The sequence below is a fragment of the Cryptomeria japonica genome, chromosome 8 (assembly GCF_030272615.1).
Source record: "Cryptomeria japonica chromosome 8, Sugi_1.0, whole genome shotgun sequence".
Taxonomy (NCBI): Eukaryota; Viridiplantae; Streptophyta; class Pinopsida; order Cupressales; family Cupressaceae; genus Cryptomeria; species Cryptomeria japonica.
The window spans coordinates 125405520-125431210 of NC_081412.1; the positions used below are offsets into that span (position 1 = coordinate 125405520).

A 25691-nucleotide genomic window follows, 5' to 3' on the forward strand; every position below is an offset into this window, starting at 1 on the left:
ATGTCCTATGTGCCAATAGATTAAGGATGAACACACTTTCCCCATAGGGCTATTTCAACCTCGACCTATTCCTCAATAAAAATGGGAGAGTATATCAATGGATTTCATCACTAGCCTTCCAAAGGTAATGGGTAAAGACTGTATATTTGTAGTAGTGGACCGCTTGACTAAATATGCACACTTTGCCATTTCATCCAAATTTAATGCACCCCATGTAGCCGAATTATTCTTCAGAGAAATATTCCGACTTCATGGACTACCCAAGAACATAGTAAGTGACAGAGATAGTAGGTTCCTCAACATGTTTTGGACTGAATTATTCAAGCTAGTAGGCACCGAGTTAACTCCAAGTACCAACGACCATCCCCAAACGGATGGGCAAATGGAGATTGTTAACAAATGGGTGGAAGGGTACCTACGCAATTATGTAGCAAGACAATAGAAAACATGGATCAAGTGGCTCCATTTGGGTGAATACTGTTACAATACAACATACCACATGTCAATAGGTATGTCACCTTTTAAAGCCTTGTACAGATATGATGCATCATCCTTCTTAGAATTGACTTTGAGAGATGGTAAGGTACCTAAGGAAAAGGAATGGATTCAAGAAGGCCAAGATATCCTTAAAACTCTTAAGGACAATATGCAGATCGCTCAGAATCAACAAAAAATGTATTTAGACAAACGGGGGACGGAGAGAAGTCTTGAGATAGGGGATTTGGTATACCTTGGCTCCAACCATACAGGCAATCCACTCTAAAGAGAAGTGGGGTGGACAAATTAAAGCCCAGATTCTATGGCCCTTATAAGGTAATAAAAAGGACCAGACAAGTAGCTTACCAATTGGAATTACCCTTAAACAGCAAGATACATAACGTTTTCCATGTATCTTGCCTTAAAAAGGCTCTCAGACATAGAATCATAGCATCCAAAGAACTGCCACCATTAGATGAGGATGGCAAATTAATTTAATTCCGAGAAAAGACTATAGATATGAGGGAATGGACCTTAAGAAATAGAAAATTTAAATAATACCTCACCAAATGGAAAAATCTTCCCATAGAAGATGCAACCTGGGAGAATGAACAGATTCTTGAACATCCAAGTATTGAATTGCTTGAGGACAAGCAATCTTAAGGAGGGGAGACTCTAATATCCCTTCATACGCCTCCAAAAGAATTACTAAGTCATACGTATTAACATCTCTTCTCTAAAGAACGTGACACTCAATTACGATTAGGCAATAATTAAATGCTAAATCAATGAATTTGATCAACTAACCATTCCATTGGTTAGTTATTCAAACAAGAATTATGTTAATCAACTCTGATTGACCGATTTGTTAATAATGAAGGAATGTGATAAGTGGAGCAAACAAGAGACATGGCCGTGACACCGTGCCTCCTCACATAATAAGCAAAGTATAAAATCAAGCTCTAAACATTCTCAAGAGCATCGATGTATTTTTTATCCCTTTTGTATATATCTGATTGGATAGCTCGATCTGAACATTTGACCTCGAGTCAAGCACTGGTTTCATAAGGAATACATTCAATAACAGAGAAAGCACCACTATTTATGCAAGCATTCAAATATCAACCAGAGACTGCATCGTCAGCATTAGCTATATTTCCATAATTTCAATATTGTGAAGATAGCAAGGCCGAAGGCCAAATATCGAAGCATGTAACCACAGGCTATATAACAGATACAGCCCTCTTTCCACTGCCTGATAATATTGGCATATTCAGAACTGCGTTACAGCCATCATTGCATATACAGATAGATATATCAGATATAGAAATCCCACTGCTGGAAGCAATATATATCGATTGCATAAGCATATCATGTATCAGACATAGAATCAATTATTTATTACCACAAGTGGTAAATCAGTAAACATACATAGCATTCCTCATCAGTGTATACCAAACATTGACATTCATTTAATATCAATTTGTACACACACACACACACACACATATATATATCAGAACTGGCAATTGATATCTTGTGTAACATCTTTACTTCATTCTAATTGCAACTGTATATATATATTAGAACTGGCAATTGATATATTGTGTAACGTCTTTACTTGATTCTAATTGCAACTATTTGATAAAGTAAGAAATCAGAATTAGGTAATTGTCTTGGCTTTCTGAGATAGACAAAAAAGGGGACATTAAAGATAATGTAACTTTGAGGATGATTAGAACATATAAAAATTCTGATAATAAACTTGTAAAAGTCTGATAAAGTGGTTGAAAACCCATAAAACTAGGACATTATCAGGACTCATAATCTTGAGCCCTTTATTTATCACAATTCTGTAGGGACCAACAGCTCCCAATGAGGACTTCTTGTAAGATCACATGCAATGTTATTATTGTAGGCAAAATTGACACATGTCAACTTGGCCTCATGCTGCAATTCTTTATTCCATGCAGTACCTTCCAAGGAAAGTTGTGAACTAAGAGTGTAATGCGGAACAAAAATATTATGGTTGCGCACATTGCCCAATCCCTATATCCATGGTCCAATGGAACAAAAGGAGCCAACTATATCTTCCTTTGGCTTTTTTGAATCGATGTTATCCACCGATACCTCATCTATTCTCTTTTTCTTTGCATAAGATACAAGGTGAGCCTTCCTCTTGCTCAACCTCTTGAAATGCAACAGTACATGCCACAACATCTCAGCAATTGATCCATGTGAGGTGATATTGGAGGCAATTTATGGCTCCTCTCATATGCATTCCACAGTATGCTGCCTATTTTTCCAAGCAGGGTTCTTGGGCTTGTTGCTACCTCTCCTAATTGTGGATGCTGTTTTGGTTTTAGCAAAGTGGAATTAAATTCTAGAAAAACAGAAAAAATAGATTTTTTTTAAACATAACCCTAGCAGCTACCACAAATTAAACTCGAGATGATGAATAAAGTAGTAAATAACACGACTCTAGCACTAATACTTTAGAATCAAGGAACAAAAAAGAAAAGAAAATATTACATTCGTATAGAATGTGGCTGAACAGAGCTAGTGAGTTTGCTAATCTTGATCAATCCTTACTCCCAAGTGAGTGCAAACAAATGTGCAATGGTTTGACATGAATGCTGGGGAAAACAAATTTTCAAAAATGATGAAACAACCTTTTGTTGGGTGGACTGTCTTATTTCACTCTTGGCCGATTTTTTTGTCCAATCCGTGAGTTATTCAGTGAGCTATGCATGTGCCTTGTTTGTCTCATGACTACTCTTGAGTCTTGAGTTATTGGCTATTTTTTGAACTATGTTGTAAGTTTTGATATTGTATCATTACAAATACTAAAACATTCGGATTATAAGGAAAACATTTGGATGGTACCTTATGAGATGTCAAGGCCTAACAGCAAATACCATACAGCCTGCTGCCATGTACTGAACGGTTTTTTGCAATGGGATTTTGTTTCACATTTGTGGCTTGGAAATAATCATAAAGATGTATAAAGGCTTGTACTTTTTTTTTAATTCACAAAGATCTGCACAAATTTTTCTATGCTGAGTATCTACCCTGTTACTTAGTAATCCCATTTAATGTTTAACATGCAACTGAAACAGTATGTACCCTGCTACCTAGGAATCTCAATTAATGTTCAGCACACAAATGCAGCTATATAAAATAAGACTTCTATTTTATAAATAGTTTATAAATAATGGAGATCTTGATGGGTTCATAATTTTCTACTCAAACAAGAAAAGCCAACATGTTTCAATATGTTGCACAGACAAAATATTCCATATAATACCTATGCATTCAAAGTGTCAGGTAGAATTGAGCACATAAACTATCTAGGACTGTATGAAAATCTGTTACAAAATTCTCTTTTGGAGCCATATTTTGTAGTCTATCATTTCACCATCTATATAAAAAAGAGGGTAAAAACCGGAACTATTTGCCAAAAGACCACTGCAAAATGTCTAATTCGGGGGGACCACATAAGATTTTTTTAATGTAGAAGAATGAAAAACAAAACTGAGGAACAAAAAATACTTGGAAGCTGTTATTAATGAAAGGTATATCGTGCAATATACATGATTTCAACATATAATGAACAATGATAAAAATGTTCATTACAGTATGCTTCTGATACATATATGGTCAAGAAGATATATCTGAGAAGTAGTTACAACCTTTTATCTGCCTGTAAATGAGAAGGGTCTGATGACTCTGGAATATGACTATAGACAAACCTCTCTCTTTTTCTTTCTATTCTAACATAATGGAAATAAACAATTATGGAAATAAAACAAATGCTCTTCGATGTACCATACTTTGTCTTTTGACAGTAATAGGTGAACAATTTTGAGAAGTGACTATTTGACATGGTTCAGTTGGGCTTCAGTTGATGTCATTGGATATGTTCCACTGTTTCCAGGACAGTGGGACATGTTTTGTGGACAGCTATCCAGGAGGCCATTTTTGGTGGATGACAGTATATATATAGCTTTAAGTTTTCTCAGATATTACAGTTCATAAAGATCTAAAATATCAGGCAACAAAAGCACATGCTATATTTGTTGTGAACAGTTGAATGGGACAAAATAATGTTTACTTAACCACAGTCCCCTGTGAATCTTTTAGAAGAAATGGAAGCATTGAACATATGATGGGCCCAAATTATTACTTTAAATAAATGAGGAATACTACATAACAATCCAAACTGTTCTCTTGATGATCCTATGTTCCAAATCTTAAAAATAATGAAAAAAATTGAAGAGTTCTACACACTTTTTTCTCTCATTTTTGGAAAATAAAACTGATTATTTTAAAAGAAATTATATATAAAAGGGGACAGCAGCCCCAATTTCCCTAGAGGACAGGGGACGGCCAATGTCATGGGACAGCAGTGGAGATGGACACATGGCTATGGGTAGGGATGTGTCCCATGGAACATAGCTTAAGTTTTAAAGGTCTAAATTTTGACAGCAATGGTAAGGTCTTATTGCAATGTTTTAATGTGTAATAATTTGTTGTATATGTAAATTTTTGTGTGTCTTGATAGTAATGTTTGATGTCTTGACCTTTAGATATGCATTTATGTATGGTGAATATTTGAAATAAGTTTGTTTCATGCAGATACCTTCCTGATTATGTTTCCCATCACATTGGCATTGTTGTCATGTTTCCTCTTTCTCATTTCTTGCAACTGCTGAGAAAAGTTACAATAGAAGCCACATTTCATTGGAACATTGTAAACCCAGAATAGCTGCAAATAAACAATTAATAGTTGTATACTATTCAAATTGAGCAAAAAGTGTGAACATACATGAAATTTCTATTTTATATCTTTCAATTAGGGTTTCAAATTAGCTGCTTTTAATAATGCTTTGATTATTTAGTGGGACAGATTGAAGTTTCTAGATTATGTTTGCTGATTGAGTGGTTTAATAACTTTTATGCTTCATCACAAATTTTAGTACTAACAGTCAATTTCATGTTTCAATACTTGCTTATTTTCAATTCTTGATAATACCTATTACAAGCAAAAGTTTAATGGAGCCATCTTCCATATGCACTGCATTTCTGATGTATGATCTGGTGCAGGTTGGTTTGCAAGGGATCCAGATATTCTGCGACGTGTTGGTCATACACTATTACAATTGCCATTTATGGAATACAGAAAACCAAGGCGTGTTATAATAGCAGATGATTGCTTTCAGCTTACAAAGATCCCTAGTGGTCGGACTGTGAACATAGTTATTCAGTCAACTGAAAAATTATTTGGACGTATGTAATTATGTTTTCTTGCAATTGTTTTTATTGGTAGGAACATATATTGGAAGACTTGTCTTTCTAGTACAGAAATAGGAAAGTGTGTCTAATTGGAGTGAACACCAAACCCTGGCATTCTTACATTTTCTTTTCTTCAATATGGCCAGGACAAGTTCTTAATCACATGAGTCTTGGAAAATATATTGCCGATAAAGTTCCCAGCCTGAAATATTTTCAAAGTGAAGAGAGCAAAAGTGTTGAAGGTGGGATTTCTGCTTTGAAGGCACTGTGGAATGCACTCCGGCTTCGTCAGAGGTATGGTGGCTATGCTTGATTGCTTTCTTTTGTGATGTTCAAATTTCATTTTTGGAAGACAGTGTCTGTAAAGTCTAATGCTGGTCAAATGAAACATATCTTTTGGCATGCCCTTGAACCTTATGTTTCAGGGCAAGTGAACATCCTGGCTTGAATTTTTATGAACTGTCACACAGCTCAGATTGGATTTAAAACTTAGATATGCATTGCTATAGTCATGATGGTGGCTGCCAGGAAATATGCTCTCCTTGTCAAAGATCTGGCGAAACCGAAACCATTGTATAAATACAATCGTGTTAGTCATTTCCTTTTTGATTTAATGACAAAAAATATAGCATCCGAGCTATTCTCTGTGGACAAATGGCTTTATTCAAGGATACAGTTAAGAGTATGCCCCCTGCTTTATGTAGAAAAACTTGGCTGTGGATCAAAGGGGCAGAAGTTAGAAGTGTTTTGGCAATACTTAATTAGTTGTGATTTCTTTTTGCTTTAGAGTATGATATCTAGAAGCTCCTGGTTCAATGAGAAGTTAGACATCTACTCTAGTGATGGTAAGATACAGTTTGGAGAATCTTCTCATGGTCATTGAGGATGACAACTGGTAAGAATGTTTTAGTTTGCAATCTTTTGATCTATTCCCCAAAATAATATGTGAACTTTTTCTTTTGTTAGACTAATAGAAAACATCATGCAATGGAAGCACTATAAAGTAAACTTGAACTTGGGAAACTTTTTAATCAGTTACCAAATCATGCTGGATTGTTTATTTGTTGAGATTATGATTTTTCTTGGTTCTATCACTACGTGGGAGTATATTATTACTCAAATCATCATTTTGTTGACAACTTACCATAAAAAGTCATTTCGTTAAGATAAATTCGTTGATATTGATGAATAATCATAATGGAAGTTAAATCACAAAGCGCACACAAGCAACTCTCAGATTTCTTAGTACGGGGGAGAATTTGTGACTTTTTATTATAAGTAATATTGTAATATTTACCTTATAATGGTCATTTAAGTAGTTTAGTTAGTAACTTTCTATTTTGTATGTCGGTTAGTCGATTTTAGTAACTTTTGTTTGTTTTTTGTTCTCGATTGTTTCTATTATGGAAAGATCTTTTGTAATTGCTTATTTAAGGAACTTGTGTCTCCTTTGTAATTAATAACATTCAATCAATTATCATTTAACGGTTGTTAAAGTTGGATCAGATTTATATATAAGGTAATTTTCAAAATTTTATAGTCACTTTGTTTTATTCTAACACTGTAACTTCCTATATATTTCAGTTTGTAGAATATATATAGAATGGATCACTGATGTCTTTGACAATTTTCAGATTGCAATGTAACGTTGAATTATACTCAGCAATACAAATATATATATATATATATATATATCAGCATCGACTCCTTTATGTCGACTGTGTACTATGATTTGTTTGTTTGCTGTATCTGTATCATTGACTTAATGTGATAGTCAATGATTTATAAGCATAGCGATTAACATAGAGTCACGACTCTATGTGGAACCGACATGGTTCCACATAGAGTCGTGACTCCTATGTGGAGGCATGCTAACCAATAATCACCAACGTATAACAAACAGTCAAAAAACGATTGTATAATCGGGATTACATGCAAACACAATCGGTAAACTAAACCGATTAATAAACATAGTATAAACAATCCATTAGCAATTAGTGAAACCGATAATAGATTATGATTATAATATTTAATCATTGGATATGCACAGATCGGTATATAATACACTCGATGCTATGTATAATCAGTAATATAAATTATTACTGATTATACATAGGATCGATTATATGTAGAATCTGATTGTCATCACAATGATTAAATCGATTATCATACAATATTCTCATCTGTGATCAGAATGCTAATTTGCAGTGAAGGATAGGAAAAAGGAATAATCGTACAAATGGCTAAGGCCGTTAGGCCAATTAGACATTTGAACGATTAGAGTCATCCGACCGTTGCTACATAATTTCAACAATGGTATCAAAGTAGAGTTAACTGTTTGGTGAATTTTTAATAAAATGCGTGGTTTCATTACCTGGAATTTATTGCCAGAAGTTTTTTAAAATGTTTTTTTATGAAAAATTGCGGGTTTTTTTACCGTACACATTTGTACAAAGAAGTTTTTGAATATTGCAGCTTTGCTCATGGCTATTTCTGAGGGTCGTGACTGATTCATTTTCTGAAGGGAATTTCTGTGCATAGACCCGTGGGTGTTTGTTATTAGATCGTGCTAGTTTTTGTTTCTTTTTGCTGCAACTAGAGGAATCTTTGGTTTGAAGAATCATAGATTTGTTCAAAAATCGCATGGGTTTATTTTCTTCTCTTTGGGCTGTGTTGTTTTTTTTTTGGTTGCATCATTTTCCTGCTTGTGCAAAGGTGTTTCTTTGTGGGCATTGCTGTGCGACGGGTCTGATATTTCTGTGATGCCTGAGGTTTTTTGTTCGGATTTTTTTCCGTTGTGGTTGTGTCTGAGAAATTTTTGCCACTATTTTTTTCCTATAATTTTGCATGATTTTTCAAAAAATTGTGGGCTTTCTTCAACAGCTTGGAGGTTTAAATCTTTTTTGACAATTTATAATTTTTCTGAGGATTCCTTGCAATGATTGCGTAGGGTTTTGGCGCGTTTTTTGATTTTTTTGGTGGTGTTTTTTCTTCTCAACTACACCTAGGGTTTTTGCAGAAGTGAAGGGTTCTCTATTGGCAGGTTTTGCATGATTTTTTGAAAAAATCATTGAGGGTTTTTTGAATGATTTTTTCCCAAAAATTGTGGAGGGATTTTTCATGATATTTTTCCTAAAAATCGTGATCTTCTTTTGCTGTTTTTTGATGATTTTTTAAATTGTGGGTTTTTACTTTTTTTCCACAAAATGAAGGCTTTTGCCGAATTTTTCTCAAAATTGTGTGGGATTTCAGCATCACATCGAGGGTTTGACGATTTTTCCACAAAATCATGGTGCTGTCTTGCAATAATTTTTTTTGACGATTTTTGGACAAAATCGTATGTTTTAAATTTTTTGCCAATTTTTTATCAACAAAAATCAAAGTATTTTGAGAAACTGATCTCCATTTTCGTCCTTGGATAACGGGAGGGATGGCTTCATTACCCAACATCATGTCGAAAGGCGCTCAAAGGTTCAATGACAAGAAGTACAATACCTAGAAGCAGAGGATGCTCGCTATTTTTGACTATTCGTGTCTTGATCATATTTTTCCTGTTAACACTTTATCGTCCCATAGCTAGGAGTAAAGACCGAGATAAGTTTGATGAGCGTAATTGGGAAGCGGTTATGCTACTTACTTTAGTTATCTATCACTGATGAAATGCTTTTAGAAGTGCCGACAAGCAAGACTGCTAAAGAGATCTGGAGTCACCTGAAGGATCTGCACGAGAAGCCAAATAAAGGCAGAGTTTTCTTCCTTAAAAATATGTTGTTCTCGATTATGATGGGCGACAATATGTCTTTGCATGATCGTCTCATGAAGATCAAAGACATTCGCGACCAACTGGAGGCCATTGGTCACAAGATGAAAGAAAAGGATAAGGTGGTTATCATGCTGAAAAGCTTACCACGATCTTGTGAGCACTTCATCAAAACTCTCAACATTACATCCACCAATGGTGACTTGAAGTTTGATGAGTTGTGCAATAAGCTCTTGCAACAAGCTAGGTGGAAATAGCAGTTTGGTAGTAGCAGTGACATAGCTAGTGTGGAATAGGCGTTTATTGCCAAGGACAAAGGCAAAGGCAAGTCCACTTTGTAGAAAGGACAAAGTGCACCTGACGATTCTTCAAAGAATGTCAAATCTATCACATGTGATTATTGTGGTAAACTTGGTCATGTACAAAATTTCTGAAGAAAGTGGTTGGCTGATAAGAAGTCCAACTAGGGGGGGTCTCAATAGCAGGCTCATGTCGCAAAGCGTTCTAAAGAGGAGTCAGCCTTCTATGCATTCATGGCAAAATGACTTGCAGATTATGTCAAGTCTTCTGTAGGGTGGTTAGTAGAATGACTATTAAGGGTGGGTATTAAAGTAATATTTACTTTATAATGGTCATTTAAGTCATTAGCTTTCTATTTTGTGTCAATTAGTCAGTTTTAGTAACTTCCGTTTATGTCTTTTGTTCTCAATCGTTTCATTATGGAAAGATTTTTTGTAAATGCTTATTTAAGGAGGTTTTGTCTCCTTTATAAATAAGAACATTCAATCAATTATCATTTCGCTTTTTACTAAGAAAACCCACTACCTTCTGCTTTTCAACCTCCAAACTCTTTCTCAATTGGCAAACCTTTTTGTTTTGTGTTTTCCTTTTAAGGTCTCATTGATTCCCAATCATCAACAATTTGCAATTTTAAAAATTCAACACATTGCTTGTTCTATTTTTCAAAAGTGACTATAAAATTGCAACTATACCTGTGTTTGTGGGCCTTGCTTGATCACTTGGCTGCATAATGAGCAGGGAAACAACCCTATAGGATTTGAATCCATTATCATTAGGGAAGTCACTCTTACCATATTACTAGACCATCGATTGCTAGATATTTTAACCCATAGATTAACTTTGTGGTAGAGGGGTTCCTACTATTGAGGTTGAAGATGAAAATATTATTTAATCCTTTAAATGTAATGGTTCCTCATGAAAAATGCTTGTTAGGTTTGGAAGGGCAGGGCTACCCTAACATTGCCATGGTGACACCAAAATTCTAATCAATTGTCATTGTCATGTGCAATTATTGGAATGCATTTTTGTTTGAGTACAAGAAGGAATGACCCAAAGAAATCTTTTTAATGTCTATAGATGGCCAAAAGTAGTCAATGGAAATTGAAGAATGCATTCATGTACAATAGATCAATACTAAGGAAACAAGATCATAGGTTTTTAAGAGTAAGTAAAACATGAAGCACTATAAGAATAAAAATGAACAAAGAGGGGCACCTCTTATGTGGTTCAACAACAAATGATAAGCAATGATGATAGGAGTGAGGTGATATTGCAATTTGGGATGATAATTTTGGTCCTAGATGAGGATGACATTGATCTCAACAAGTTAGATGAATATCTTTTTTGTTTAGCTATATAGTTGATTAGACTAGCCCCTAAAAAGCGGCAAACCGAAAGGTTTGCCTGGTAGAGATGATTGTTCATGTGAATTTGGTGAAATTTCATAGTTTCTTCTTTTAAGTGTGTTTGCTACATGATAGAGCACCAGTGGGACTTCTGTAGTTTATTGTCCCGTAATGGGAGTTTGTACTGTCCTCTTGTTCATTTAACTTCTGTTTACTGTAAACCTGACTTTGCAATGTTTCCTATACCTATGATAGTCTTTTGTCTTCATGATTGTTTTAGTTTGTGTTTCACTCTTGAGAACCTCCCTCCATATTTTCTCTGATGTTTTGCATGTCTTTTGATTTTTTTTCACTCGTCCACTGTTAACTTGGGTCTGTAGAGTACTTACAACATTCTCATGACTTTTATAACATCCTTATGACTGTCCTTTAATTCTTGTCATCCATCATTTGCATTGACAGTCAGCAACCTCTGTTATTTATCCTTTATCTTTGCTCACTGTTATTCCCTTTGGGTAGGTTTTTTTCATTCTAGCTCTCCATAGTGCTCATGAACCACTCCATTGCCCATTATTGCCTCCAACCATCATTTCTCTTCATGCTTGTCTTCTTCATGGGAGCCTTTAATTTTCTTTTCTTCCCCTCTCAACAGTCATCAGTCATATGACTGTATCTTCTCTTTTACTTGTTATTGACTGTCCTATGGTTTGTTTAGAACCTTCTAGGACTGCTATTGACCTCTTGCTCACTTACTGTGTCTTGTAGATAACAAAGTCTAGGGGTTGTGAGGCTCTGAACAAACACATGAAAAACTGCAGCAACAGATCATAATTCTTGGATAGAATTCTTTGACACCTTTTAAGATCTCATTCAAATTCCAAGCACTGCAGTTTCAAAGGAGCTGCATGATGGTTTGTATGGGTGCTGCTCCTAGTGACCATGTTGATGGTATTTGTCCAAAGAAAATGAGAAGAATGATTCACATTGTGTGACAGCTATGTAGATAGTGATGATCATATCTGCACTTACATGCAACCTAATGGGTTCATTTGTGATGATGATAATAATGACACCACGACGTGCATGTAAGTTTTCAATAGAAAATGTGACTCCTTGCTTGGTATGCTCCCATATTTGATGCCTATGAAGACAATGTTAATCTTGATATGTCATAGACGGCTGTGGTATGTGGTTCTTCATCTCATGACAGACATTTGGATAGATGTTGCAGTGAGACAAGTAGGAGATATTTCTAGTGAAAAAAATACAGGAAGATGAGTTGCAGATATCATGGTTGTTAACAAGAAAATGAAGAGAACAGAAAATAAAACTCTTATGAATAAGAGATGGGTAGATTTTGTGGAATCCCAAGATAAAAAGAGAAAAGTGTTAAGATCTTAAGAATGAAGTATATGAAGAAGAATTGGAAAAGTGAGTATGGTGATATGGTGGAAAAAGTGAATTTTAATTTGTCAACAGTGAGTAGACTAAGTATGAAGCAGGGTTGCGAATGTTTGAAACAGCTTTGTGAAAGCTGAAAATTTGCATGGAGACAACCCCTGATTGATGAGATCATTGAAGAAGTAAAATATGTTGATTAGAGAAGTAAGACTAGAGAAAAAAGGAAGGAGATATTTAAGGTTACAATTTAGAGAGATAAGTTGATGTATTTCATAGAAGAATGTGTGTGGAGGAAAGTCTAATCGTTGTTTGTTCCTGTTGCTCCATAATGGCTTTCAATTCATTTACTTGATTTTCCTCAAGATCACCTATTTGATTACCTTGGCTAGCTTCTAGTTTTCTCCTTTCTCTTACCAAGGCTCTTTGAGCTCTTTGGCTTAATTGCATATACCTATTATTAATAATTATTTATTTTTTGATCCTTAGGCTGGCAAGATCAAAGCTTTGATACTAGTTGTAATGCCCCTTCTTGGGATATTCTTGATTTTTGCCCTAAAACAACAATTCCAACTTAATGTGAGAATTGCAATATATTTATAGGCTATAGCTATAGTTTTGTCAAAACGGAAGACATTTCATTATAATATTTAATTTAGACTCTAAGAATAATTCAGAAGATAGAACTTACGTTGCAGTGAGACAAGTGAAGCTTGTAGTAGGAGATGTTTCTAGTGAAAACAATACAAGATGAGTTGCAGATATCATAGTTGGTTGTTAACAAGAAAATGAAGAGAGCTGAAAATAAAACGTTTATGAATAAGGGATGGGTAGATGTTGTGGAATCCCAAGATAAAAAGAGTAAAGTATTAGATCTTAAGAATGAAGTATATGAAGAATAATTGGAAAAGCGAGTATGGTGATATGGTGGAGAAAGTGAATTTTAATTTGTTGATATCAAGGATACTAAGTATGAAGCAGGGTTATGAATGTTTGAAACAGCTTTGTGAAAGGTGAAAATTTTCTTGTAGATGGCCCATGATTGATGACATCATTGAGGAAGAAATGATTTATGTTAACGAGAGAAGTATGACTAGAGACAAAAGAAAGGAGATATTTAAGGTTATAGTTCAGAGAGATAAGTTGATCCATTTCATTATAGAATGCGTGAGGAAAGTATGACTGTTATTTGTTCTTGTCGCTCCATAATGGCTTTCATTTCATTTGATTTTCCCCAAGATGCCCGTTTGATTACCTTGACGAGCTTCTAGTTTTCTCCTTTTTTCCTATTAAGGCTCTTTGAGCTCTTTGGCTTAATTGCATACACTTATAATTTTATTTTAAATTTTTATTTTGATCCTCAGGGTGGCAGGATCAAAGCTCTGATACCAATTGTAATGTTCTTTCATGGGATATTCTTATTTTTTGCCCTAAAACAACAATTCCAACTTAAGATGAGAATTGCAATATTTTTATAACATTAGTTACTAGGAAACTTGTCTCCTACCCCCTAAGAAATGTCTTGGAGACCAAAGACGTCTCTAGAAATGTCTCGACGCATAGGGTTCTTTTGGTCATTGTCTCCTGCCATCTCCAAAGTTTCCCAACCAGAAATTGATGTCTCGTGCTTGAAAACTTAGGGCATAGGGTTTTATAAAAACTCTGATTCTTATCCTCTATCATCACCCTTGCCAAATCATTATTACTTATCCGTTAGTAATGATAATGATAGCCACTATAGTCTTCTGATCAATCTGCTTAATTGTGTCTCTAGAAAGACTCATCAATGATGTACAATTATTCACTTTTCTTGTAGTGTCATGATTTACTAACTGCCGTTCTTTTAAAAAGGTCACCATAATGGTAATAAGAGATCATTCTGTAACATCAATTAACTGTTGGAAATAATGGAAGCCACTAAGTATCTCTAGCCTTCTCAAGAGACCATAAGAATGAAGTTAGTTTGTGAGCAACTCAATCCTATTTTGAAGAATTGCATAGGATATATTATAGTTGATGTGTTGCGAGGAGAAGATGGTAACTTTGAGATAACCTTGAAGGATATTGGCGATGCTGAATCTCATGATTTTTGTAACATTGATTAGATTGTAGATGAAGGTGAGACCTTGATAGAAGATGACAAGAAGGAAAAAGAAGAGTTTCCTTGTGTACAATTGAAGATAGCCTTGCAAGGTGAAGATGTGAGTGAGACAACCTTTCAGAAGTCCAAGCTTGATGAAATTCAATCAATCTGAGTGAGAGAGAGATCTCTCATAGAAGACGTGGAAGGAGATAAACAAGTTGAGGAAGACTTTCTTCATGTGGCAAACAATGGGTAGAGAAATTAATGAAGACATTTTCCATCTTGAGAGATGGATAGAGAATGATGAGTTAGCAAAAACAAAGTGCGTATCTCATTAAGAGGAGATGCTTCAAAGAATCTTTGGACAACAATTGAGAAATCTTGTCATTCAAGTGACAAATAGACGAAGGATAGAGAAGAGAGGATGGCTACAAGTCAATTAGAAATGGTGAAGATTGCGATAAATTTGTGTTTTGACCACAAAGAAGATGATCAGGAGAAAGATATAGTAGCAATTGAAGGATGTCCCTTAGTGGGCACAAAGATAAAGGTGAGTAACGTGTACAAAGTTGTAGATATGTTAGTAGTTCACATAAAAGTTGAGAGAGAGACACTTATGAGTAAAGGTAAACATGAGAAGGATCAATAAGCCTAGAGTTGGGGAGAGAAGAAGGAAGATGATAGAGAAAAGAGTGCAACAAAAATGGTTAGCAATCCCAATGATAGATTGAAGAAATGGTGAGGAAAACCATGGTGAGGATAGCTGGAAAAAGAGAAAGAGAGCATGTTGGAGAAGAAATTGGATTATGGTGGACAAAGATCTGTTGTCGGGAAATATGTATATCTTATGTTTTGGTAGTAATGTTATTTGTTAGTAGTTAGTGAGCCGACGGGTAGGTAGTTGGAGTTGCGACGGTTGTGCGAACCCCTTCGGCTGTTATATAGTGTACTACCTGCGGGTATTGAAGGATATGTTGTTTACGACAGATAATGCTATGAACATTGTATATACTCTGAGTTATTAATGGAAAGCTTATTCTTGTATTCATGCTGTTATTGCATTGTTTATTTCTGCATTATTTCTGTATTCCTTCTGTTTACCCAGGGAGGAAAACATTTGGCGTTGTTGCCTAGACCTACTCGGGATAGGAAGGAGTGGATGGCACACGGACACGATGGGCCTACCCGTTGGTGAGATAAACCCAGAGGCCGATGACGCGCAAACAGAGCTCTACAACGAGGAAGACATTGCGACGAGGGGATTTTCAATCCTGCTCCAGGTAGCCATCGAGACCTACGTCCAAAGAGAGGCCACGGAGGCGGAAATCCCACCAAGTGCCGTGTGGACAGCACTGGAAGTTAGCCTGACAGTAAATCAGTTGATGAACCACCTCCCCCGGTTGCTTGCACAGGCATCACTGGCACAACAAACTCGCCTGGACAAGATTGCTCGGGAAGAGCGACGCCAACAAATCCTCCAACAGTACGAAGAAAGCAGCCGTCGGGAAGCGGAACAGGATGGCACGAGGCCAAGAACGAATTGAACCCTGAATCCCATAGGGATAGAGGAACATTCCATATTCAAATAAAGGTGTCATAGTATTGACACGAGTTGTATCTGATGAAATGAATTAATAAAGGAGTGTTATGGTTTTATGTGTTGTTATTTATGGAAATGTATGGGAATTAATGCCCAACCTATTAAACAAAGATAGAAATAAGAAAGCAGAAACGGACGAGTGGGAGGCCGCGCAGAGGGCCTTGATTCTGGAACAACGAGTAGAACGTAGATGGAGGCTGAGGCAACTTGCCGAAGGACGACCTGTCGAGGGGTTGCCCGAAGGGAACCAAGGAGGTGTCACGGAGGGTGCAGAAGCCGAGGGAAATTTCTACGCGTCGCCAGAACACCGTAGGGTGAGAAGCCACGAAGAGTTTCTGGAGGAAACAAGGTTACGGAGGAATCTAGTCGAGGAGACCCGGGATTAGTTCAGAAACTTATCCCTTATGCCACGAAGTGAGGATCACCAAAGGGAGCCAGGAGTGGGCACGGGTGAGAACGAAGGGGAGGACAACCGTAGGGCTGTAGGTGCGACACACGACAGGCAAAACACCGTACCCCCAGTCACCCATGCAGGACACACCACTGGCGCCGGAGGGAGCGGCGCAGGAACACAGCCACAGCCACCTCCGAGGAGACGACCCCCATCGATGGCAGGCAAACAAAAGTTGCCCAAATTCAACGGAGATGGCAACGATGACCCCGTAGGGCACTGCCGTACGTGTGAGACAATATGGTCAACCAACGAGGTGGTTGACAAAGCGGATTGGGTGGTGTAGTTCCCTGCCACCCTGAGAGGGATAGCCATTGATTGGTACTCTGATGTGGATAAAGTAAAGGTGGGAACATGGGATGAACTACAGAAAGATTTCGAGGAGGAGTTTCGACTCCTTCGAGATGATAATGAGATCGTGGCGGAGATATTAAGCACAAAGCAGGGAAAGCACGAGACAGTGCGAACATACAGCCGACGGTTAAAGGAGTTACTAGGGAAGATGGAGAACCAGCTGGCTGACGGACTAAAGAAGAGATGGTTCGTGGAAGGGTTGTGGTCATCCCTGCGGAGAAAGATGAAAATTGTACCGCCCACCTCATACGATGACGCGTACAACCGCGCAATGGATTTGGAAAGTGAAGGCAAATCATTGCGAAAGAAAAAGGACAAGTCCTCTGCAGAAGAAGAGTCCTCGGGAGAAAGCAGCAGTGATGAATCATCAAGTAAGAAGGTACAAGCTCTTCAAAAGGATATGCACCGTATGTTGAAGGAATTTAAGAACATGAAAGGAAGCACGAGCAAAAACAAAGACGTGTGGTGCACTGATTGTAAGGAAGGAGGTCACACAAAAGGCACCTGCTCGAGGAAGGCATTCTGCGAAATTTGCCAGATGTTGGGACACGCCGTCAAAGAGTGTCCCTACAACATGAAAACAAAAGGGAACCAAGTATTCTTTGCGCAAGAGCAACCCTTACTGTCCGCAGCAGCAGGCTCCGCCCAGCCGCAAGCCGACGCCACTGCATCATCCGGTGGTTATATAGGTAACCGAAGAGGAGGGAGAGGCAACAACAACAACAACAATAATCAGAGCAAAATGCAGTATGACGTTAAGGGGCGGCCAATAATTCAATGTCGGGCCTGCAACCAATGGGGGCACTTCGCTCAGGAGTGCTAGAATACTGAAATCCCCCAAAGCCTGTGTAGATGGTGCGGCCCCTGTGATCACAGTGACACAAAATGTCCTAAACAGGGGGTGAATCTCCTCAATATTGAGAAGACGGGCGAAGACAAAGAAGTATTGGCGATCACTCGTGCGCAGGCGAAGAAGGCAACGTATCCCAACCCCTGCACAGAGAAGGAGAGACTGCGGGAGGCGAAGGCTGACATTGAACGGGAGATGGCGGCAGAAGGACGGAAGAACACGGAGATGATGAGTCCCTCAACCCGCGCGAAAGCGGAAAGGAATATTATTGGGCAAGTCTTGTAGATGGAGGTGCCGATAAAGGTAAAAGACCTTCTAGACTCCATGCCACATTTGAGGATTGCCATCCTCAACAATGTGCTAAGCACCGCACACGCACCTTCGAGTGCACTGCAGGTGGAGGTTCCCGTCAGCCCTTCGACGGACCCGATGTTACTAGCCTTGAATAGTGGTAGACACCCAGTTGTGGTAGAAATGGGCATCCTTGGGACCACTCTAAAGGACACCATTGTGGACGGAGGTGCTGGGGTGAATGTACTACCAGAAGAGACATAGAAGAGGCTGGGAAAACCTACCCTGTGGCCATCCACATTTAATCTGGTAGGAGCCGACCAACACGACATCAAGCCACTCGGCATATTGATGGCCCAGCAAGTGACAATTGGTACGCAGCCCTTCTTGTTAGATTTTGTAGTTATCCCCTTGAAAAAGAAAGGCTATGATGTCATCCTGAGGAGAGTGCGGTTGATCATCGCGAGGGTGAACCATAATTGGAAGAAAAATACACTCTCCATGGAGAAGGGAGGGCGGAAATATATCATTGACCTACGGACCCAAGATGTCGGCGAAGAGCTCGCCTCTTCCGATTCGAACTCAGAAGACTGTAACAAATGGGAAGGGGGTCCCGACGAAAGCAAGGGCAAGAACGCGATGGAGCCGAACAGTGAAGGGGTGCTCGAATTGGAGGGATGTTCTGAAGATGAGGTATGCTCACTCAACGGGCTCTTCCATTGGCAAATGGAGGACTACGAATTTTTTCACTGCAACATGTTGCAGATAGAGGAGTTCGCCGACCCGGAGGTCTTCCCTTCGGAATACAGAGAATAAGGAGGGGGAAGCCCGAGTGGACGAGGCACCCGCACATCAGTTCGAGAAAGACAAGCCTATTCAATTTGAAGAGTCCAAGTTGAAGGCAACAAAGCTGGGAGAGAAGGAGGACCCACATAATATATTAGTCGGGGATGACTGGGATCCCGTGCTGAAGACAACGACCTTCAAAATATTTTTGGAGTTTAAAGATGTCTTCCCATGGATGTATAAAGACCTGAAGGGGGTACCTCCCGAGCTGTGCGTGCACCGCATCCTGTTGGTACCTGTTGACGTGTATTTTATACACAATCATACACAGAATAAAATACCAATAGGCATCTTATCCTCTCTTGAGAAAATAGTCTCTAACTGCTGAAGATTTGCACGAAGGATCAGTTAGGTAGACTCCAAGGTTCTTTTAGTAGGGTCTCTACGTGTGGACAAGCTTTTAGTGGTATGATGTGATTTGCTGTTTCCTCCAAGGGGCCTTACGTATTCCAAAAGTTCAAAGATTTTCTAAACTAAAGAAACTTTCAAAAATAGCAAAAGGAGTAGGGTTTAAAAGAGGTCTAATCTAGCCTAACCCTATGAATGACTTAGTATGGATGAGACTTGGCAAGATTCAACCAACTTCAATTTTGCCATAAGATAACAACTCAATTGAAATTAGTGCGATCTTCTAAGGTAATAAAATGATACTCAATACATCAAAGATCAAGGACACTACTACGAAGGTATATATCCAAGATTCAATAATGATTAAAGATTAAAGGACTCAATGTATTCTCCAGTCGACCACGCAAGGCGTTCCTACAATCAGCAAGAAGCTAGTGGTTTGGATTACGAATCGTACCAAATATCAAATCTCACACTTAGTCTTTCAAATTAACAAACTACTTTGATTGAGCACGATTCAAGTAGATCAAACAACCATGAAGATAACTCTAGAAATTTGCAAGAAAACACCATAACTTCAATATTTTATTGATTTCCAAGTCATCATGTACAACAATTGCTTGAATTTCTCTCTTCAAAGCTCAATCTTACTACAAAATGAAATTGCTTCTAACTTTAATCTCTCTTACATCAACTATTAACTCTCACACTATTCCACTATTTCTCTATTATCCAATGAAATGAAAAATGGGGGTATAAATAGCATCCCCAATTACAATGAAAGGTCCAGATTGAAAGTAAATCAATGGACAAGATCATGACACCTAAACCCTAATTAGGGTTTGTTACAAATGACCTCCTTTTTACTGAACAATATTAAATACATAGCCAAATATTAAATTTGGCACAAAAACCTAGGAGGCATGAACCAATGAGAAATAAGATGTCATGTCATCCGTAACAACCTTTCATCTAGAATCTTATTCCCTTTCCAATTCTCTTTCTTAGCATATGCAATGAATTTTGTCACGATTCCTTCGATTTCTGCGATTGGAATCTCGGGAAGATTCTTCATACTCTCTTCTAAGTGGATGACCTGATCGAATGCATCTAGAAGAGCCGCGTCCCAAGTAGATTCAAGTTCCTTCGTCCTCTCAATCAGGAGCATGATGGCGAACATCTGATCATACTGTTCATCTGTAACATTTGCGTCCTTGCAAAAGATGACCTTGATTCTATCCTCTAGTTCCTGCATTTCCACATCTGTCTCAACCTCGATCCTTCTGCCAAGAATGGTACGAAGTACCTCAAATACTCTGTCCTGGATCGGATTGATCACCTCCTCAACTTGGCTACATCTAGTACTGATGTCCTCAAAGAAAACATTCTTCATATGGAGTAAGGTTGACCAATGAAACAAACTGTGAGGTTCTCCATCCAAGATCCTCTCCTGCGCTAAAATCTTCCTTGATGTGTGTCTAATAACTTTCAAGACAGGAATGATAACGTCCTTGGTATGGGCGAATGCAGCTACTGTTATCATCAAATTGTGGATCATCTCAAGAACCTGGATAGCTTGATGAATAAACTTCATCATCCTTGTTACAAACTCTACAGCCACTGTATGAGATCTATCCATCCAATTACTTGTACGTTGGACCATGTTCCTGAATCTTTCTGCTTCATTGATTGATTGAAGCGGCAATGCTTGTACTGGTGATCTAACTGGATCCTGACGTCCCAAAGGTTCATTGATGTGACTGAAATATGTCCTCCATGCACCGACCTCTCTCTCAAGCTTTCTGTTCTTCTCCATTTCTTCTCTAAGCTTGTCTTTCAATGCCTCAAATGAATCGGTAGCATCATCTAGAGTCTGCTCTGCGGTAGGTGGTCCTAACTCAAAAGTCTGTATATCATAATCTTCTGCTAGGATCTCACCCTCATATTTGTCTGTTGCCGGTGTAGCTATCTGCAGTTTTCTGGATCCAGTCTCATCTCGAATCATCTTGGACATCTTGGTAGCCTTCTTCTTTTCTGTTACTTCGTGTGAACGTCCAACAAGGCTCTCTAAATCAATTGCATTGTCTTCGTCCTCTATTACGATCACCTTGGTTAATCTTTCCTTCAACCAATCTGGGATAATCGATCTTGTTTCTTGAACTTGAATCTCTTTATGCACTATTTCTTCTTGTCTGGGAGGAGATGTTATTTCATTGTCTTCTTTGTCTTCATCTAACTCATAGTCTTGGAGAGATCCATCTGGTGAACCATGCTGTGCCTATCCTTCCTCCTGTCTATCGTTCTGTACCAGTACCTCCTTGCCCTCACTGGCACATCGAAGGTTACCTTCACCTGAATTTCTAGGATTAGGATTGCCTTCACTCACACTAGCTCCACCTTCGGCAGGTTTCTCTTCCAAAGTGAAAGACATAGCTATGCCTTGTTCTCTTAACTTCTGATGCTGAATGTCAACCCATCTGCGAGTACAAGACAAGACTGGTGCCATCAAAGTATCTAAATCCACGACCTCGGGCTCATTCCAATCTAACCTTACTGTTTTGCTTTCTCGATCATAGGAAGACTGGATATGTCTGCCACTGTCCTGAGCTTGGTTGGCCACTCTGTAAATCCTGCATTTCCTGATGAAATCCAAAGGCAATCTAGAATGCATTTTTCGTTTCACTTCAAGATCATCTAAGAGGTTCATCATAAAATCTTCGATCTGATACTCATGCCTAAACCTTCTACCGATCGTCTCCTCTAAATGTCCATGCGGATCAAAGCTTTCTCTCAAAACAAAAGATGAAAAAGAATATAAGGCTAACTCCTTCTCTGCGTCATCCATGGCTAAAGCATTAGGACATACCTCAACTGAATTACCCAAAATGATAGGTACTGGAACTCCATTCTGATGTCTGTGTCTGAATGCCTTCACATATGCTGCCAACTGTCTTGTTACTTCAAGTAACACAATTCTGTCTGTCGGATATCTCGGCAACATGTATGGTGGTAAAGGACATCCATGCACTCTAATATAAGTGAACTTGGGAAACTGAATGAACCAAGCACCGTACCTCTTTATGAATTCCTGGGCATCCTGAGATAACCTGTTGTGAATTCCACCTTGCAACGTCCTGGTGATGTTCATCGTGAAAGTATCATTAACCAACTTATAGTTGCTCCCTGGCGGATGATGCAAGTAGGCATAGGAATCACAAGCTCTGACTTCGCCGGGTCCTCTTCCAATCACTCCTCTATGAGGTAGTCCTGCGTATTCAACACTCCTGATCAAGGCATAGATGACATATGAACTCATGTGGAAGGACTTAGTAGCCTTGAGTCTCCTCAACTGTACGTCTAAGCAATGGCTAATCATCCTAGCCCAATGTATTGTACCTTTCCCTTGAACAATCACCTGGATGAAGTAAAACATCCACTTCTCGAAATAGAAGGCATGAGGGGCTCCTGTAACTCGGTTGAGCATGGTAATTAAATCTCTGTACTCCTCCTGGAAATCAATCCTGTGCGGCGTGTTCGGGACCTTGCTCAGACGGGGACGGCTTTTGAGTAGCCAGTTCTTATTGATAATGCTTAGACAAGCATCTGGATCATCTTCGTACATTGATCTGGTTCCTTCTATGCTCTTGTATATCATGTCCCTGTGCTCTGGAAGATGGAAAGCTTCACTTATAGCTTCCTCTGAAAGGTATGCCAAAGTGTTTCCCTCATTGGACACGATCGTTCTGGACTGTGGATCATAGTGACGGGCACACTCGATCATCAATTCATGGCGCTGAATAGCTGGAGGAAAGCCTGCCGCCTTAATGATACCACTCTCGATTATTCTCCGGGCGACAGGTGATGGCTTACCAATGTAAGGGACCTCTCGAAACTTCTTCGTGCTAAAGTTCCCCAAGTTTGTATCTCCAATGTTGCTCCACTTCGACACGATCTTGGTCTCCACTTCTTCGGTCTTCTGATCTTCTTTCATGAGAGCCGAGCGACTGGTGGATGCTCCCGCCTTCGGGGTCGCCATACCTACACAACATTTCATAATGAGAATAGATTTTGCAATGAATAACATAGATTAGAGGAGAAATTTTAGGAAACTTCATGATAAGTCTTTGAGTTATCATTTCCTAAAATAAAATGATTGAGCTAGGAATTCAAAATTCAAAATATTAAAATAATATGACGATCAACAAATAAAACAATAAAAATCAAATCGCCATACCTCAATAGAGAGCTAACTCTAGAATGCAAAAGAAAAGGATCGCCTAGGCAAAATTGAGGTATAAATAATCTTCAACGTTATCTCCTCAAAGAAAATCAATTTCGCCACCTTTGTCTTTGACGTGATCTTTCAAGTTCACCTTTGGCGTGGTCTTCAACTCTTAGCAAATTCGCTCAAATGAAGGTCTTTAAATATCGCACCAACTTTGACTGCCTACGCCACCTTGGATGGAATTCGCACCTCTTCAAACACACTTCGCACTATCTTCGTTTTCCTCAATTCGCATGTAGAAGGATAAAAATAATGATGTGAAAATAATAGTTTTCACCCCCCTATATATAGCGCTTGCACCTCTCCATTTACTAAGGCCGACTTGGTAAAATATAACAATTTCAAACGATTTTTAAATGATTTTTTAATTAAATAACAAGGCCGACCTCCATGTATGAGCACTCCATTCGATTTTAATAATTAATTAATAATTAATTAAATGCCTTTCGTTTTTTAATTTGTAAATTTCGATTTTTTAAATCAAGGCAAAATAATTAATTAATGCAAAACGCCATATTAAATGCCAATTAAATAGGATTTTAAAGTTTATCGAACTTTAGCATTAAAATGATTTCAAAGAGGTTTATTTGGCGCCAAAAATTTGAAAATGAAGAGGACGTACCTCATCGCTCTGGTCCCTTGGAGAGGGACAGGAGCGATCCAAGATTTTGTCATAATTCTTGCAATTTTAACGTTCATCTCCTTCCTTTCTACGTTCAATATCGATCATTTTGTTGGGTCCTTCGAATTAGATCGTCATGTATGTGCGCATGAGTGTCTTTAGATGTATCATCGCCCTTGTCCCTTGGAGAGGGACAGGAGCGATCCTAAGGTTTTCGCTTGATCTTGCATCTTTAATCTTCGAACTTCCATCGCAAGGTGAATAACATCATTGCTTATTCCTTCTACGCTCGTTCCACTTACTTTCATGAGGTGTTTGGATGTTTAGAGGATCATCGCCCTCGTCCCTTGGAGAGGGACAGGAGCGATCCATGTCTTTCTCCTTAATCTTAGCAACTTTTAACTCCAATCTTCGTTGTGATGTCTTCCAAACGCCGTCCTTTACCATGCCCATCCTCGCCTTAACTTAATTTCGAAGGAGTATGAGTGTTTTTGATGGGATCGCCTTGGTCCTTGTCCAAAGGACAGGAGCGATATGGACTCCTTAGCTTGATTGATAACGTTTGGACGTTCAAAACTCTTGCATGTCATCCTCAAAAGACGTCTTGAACCATTTACAACCTTGTGAAGCTTTGACTCAACGTAATTCTTGCATGAATTGATCAATATACTCAACATCGCTCTGGTCCCTTCCTGAGGGACAGGAGCGAAATTCATCATTGGGAGCTTGTTCTTGTTTATTTCAACTTACGACGTCCTTTCGATCCTTGTGGTAGCTTGATATTTGCTTGTCTCTTGAAATCTATGCCTTAATGGAACTATCGCTCTGGTCCCTTCCCATGGGACAGGAGCGATCTGGGGTCTTAGAGCGCAAATCCTTCCAACGTGACGACCTTGATGCTTGTGTTTGATTAAAAATGTCTTAAGACGTTCCTGCCACCTTGTTCCTTGTCTTGGATCGGTCTTAAACTTGAGGGAAAGGCAACACACTCACTGTATCGCCCTGGTCCCTTGGAGAGGGACAGGAGCGAACTTGCTCTTGTGGTCTTCATTTCACTTTGTCACCTTCAAAACTTATATTCAACGGGTTCGTAATGCGTCCTTCCATTCATTCATGCCTTGGGATCGATTGAAACTTGGCAAGAAGATCGCTTATAACAAAGATCGCTTTGGTCCCTTCCTGAGGGACAGGAGCGAACTAGGCATTTTGGGACCCTTGTTGACATTTTAAAATATTCAATTTATATTCAATGAGTTCATTTCACCGTCTTCCTTGCCACCAAACATGAACTTGACTTGATCTTGGCCTGGATTCTCCTCTATGAAGAATATCGCTCTGGTCCCTGGGAGAGGGACAGGAGCTATAATGTACTTCGCCCTGGTCCC

General features: G+C 38.6%; 1 protein-coding gene across 1 annotated transcript in view; it reads left to right on the forward strand.

Moving 5' to 3' along the window:
• The window catches only part of LOC131041621 (translocon at the outer membrane of chloroplasts 64), a 159322-nt gene that overhangs the window by 91534 nt on the left and 42097 nt on the right, over positions 1-25691 (forward strand). The window contains exons 5-6 of the mRNA XM_057974759.2: positions 5584-5766; positions 5919-6066. Coding sequence (XP_057830742.1) covers positions 5584-5766; positions 5919-6066 — 331 coding nt within the window. The remainder of the gene's footprint in view (positions 1-5583; positions 5767-5918; positions 6067-25691) is intronic.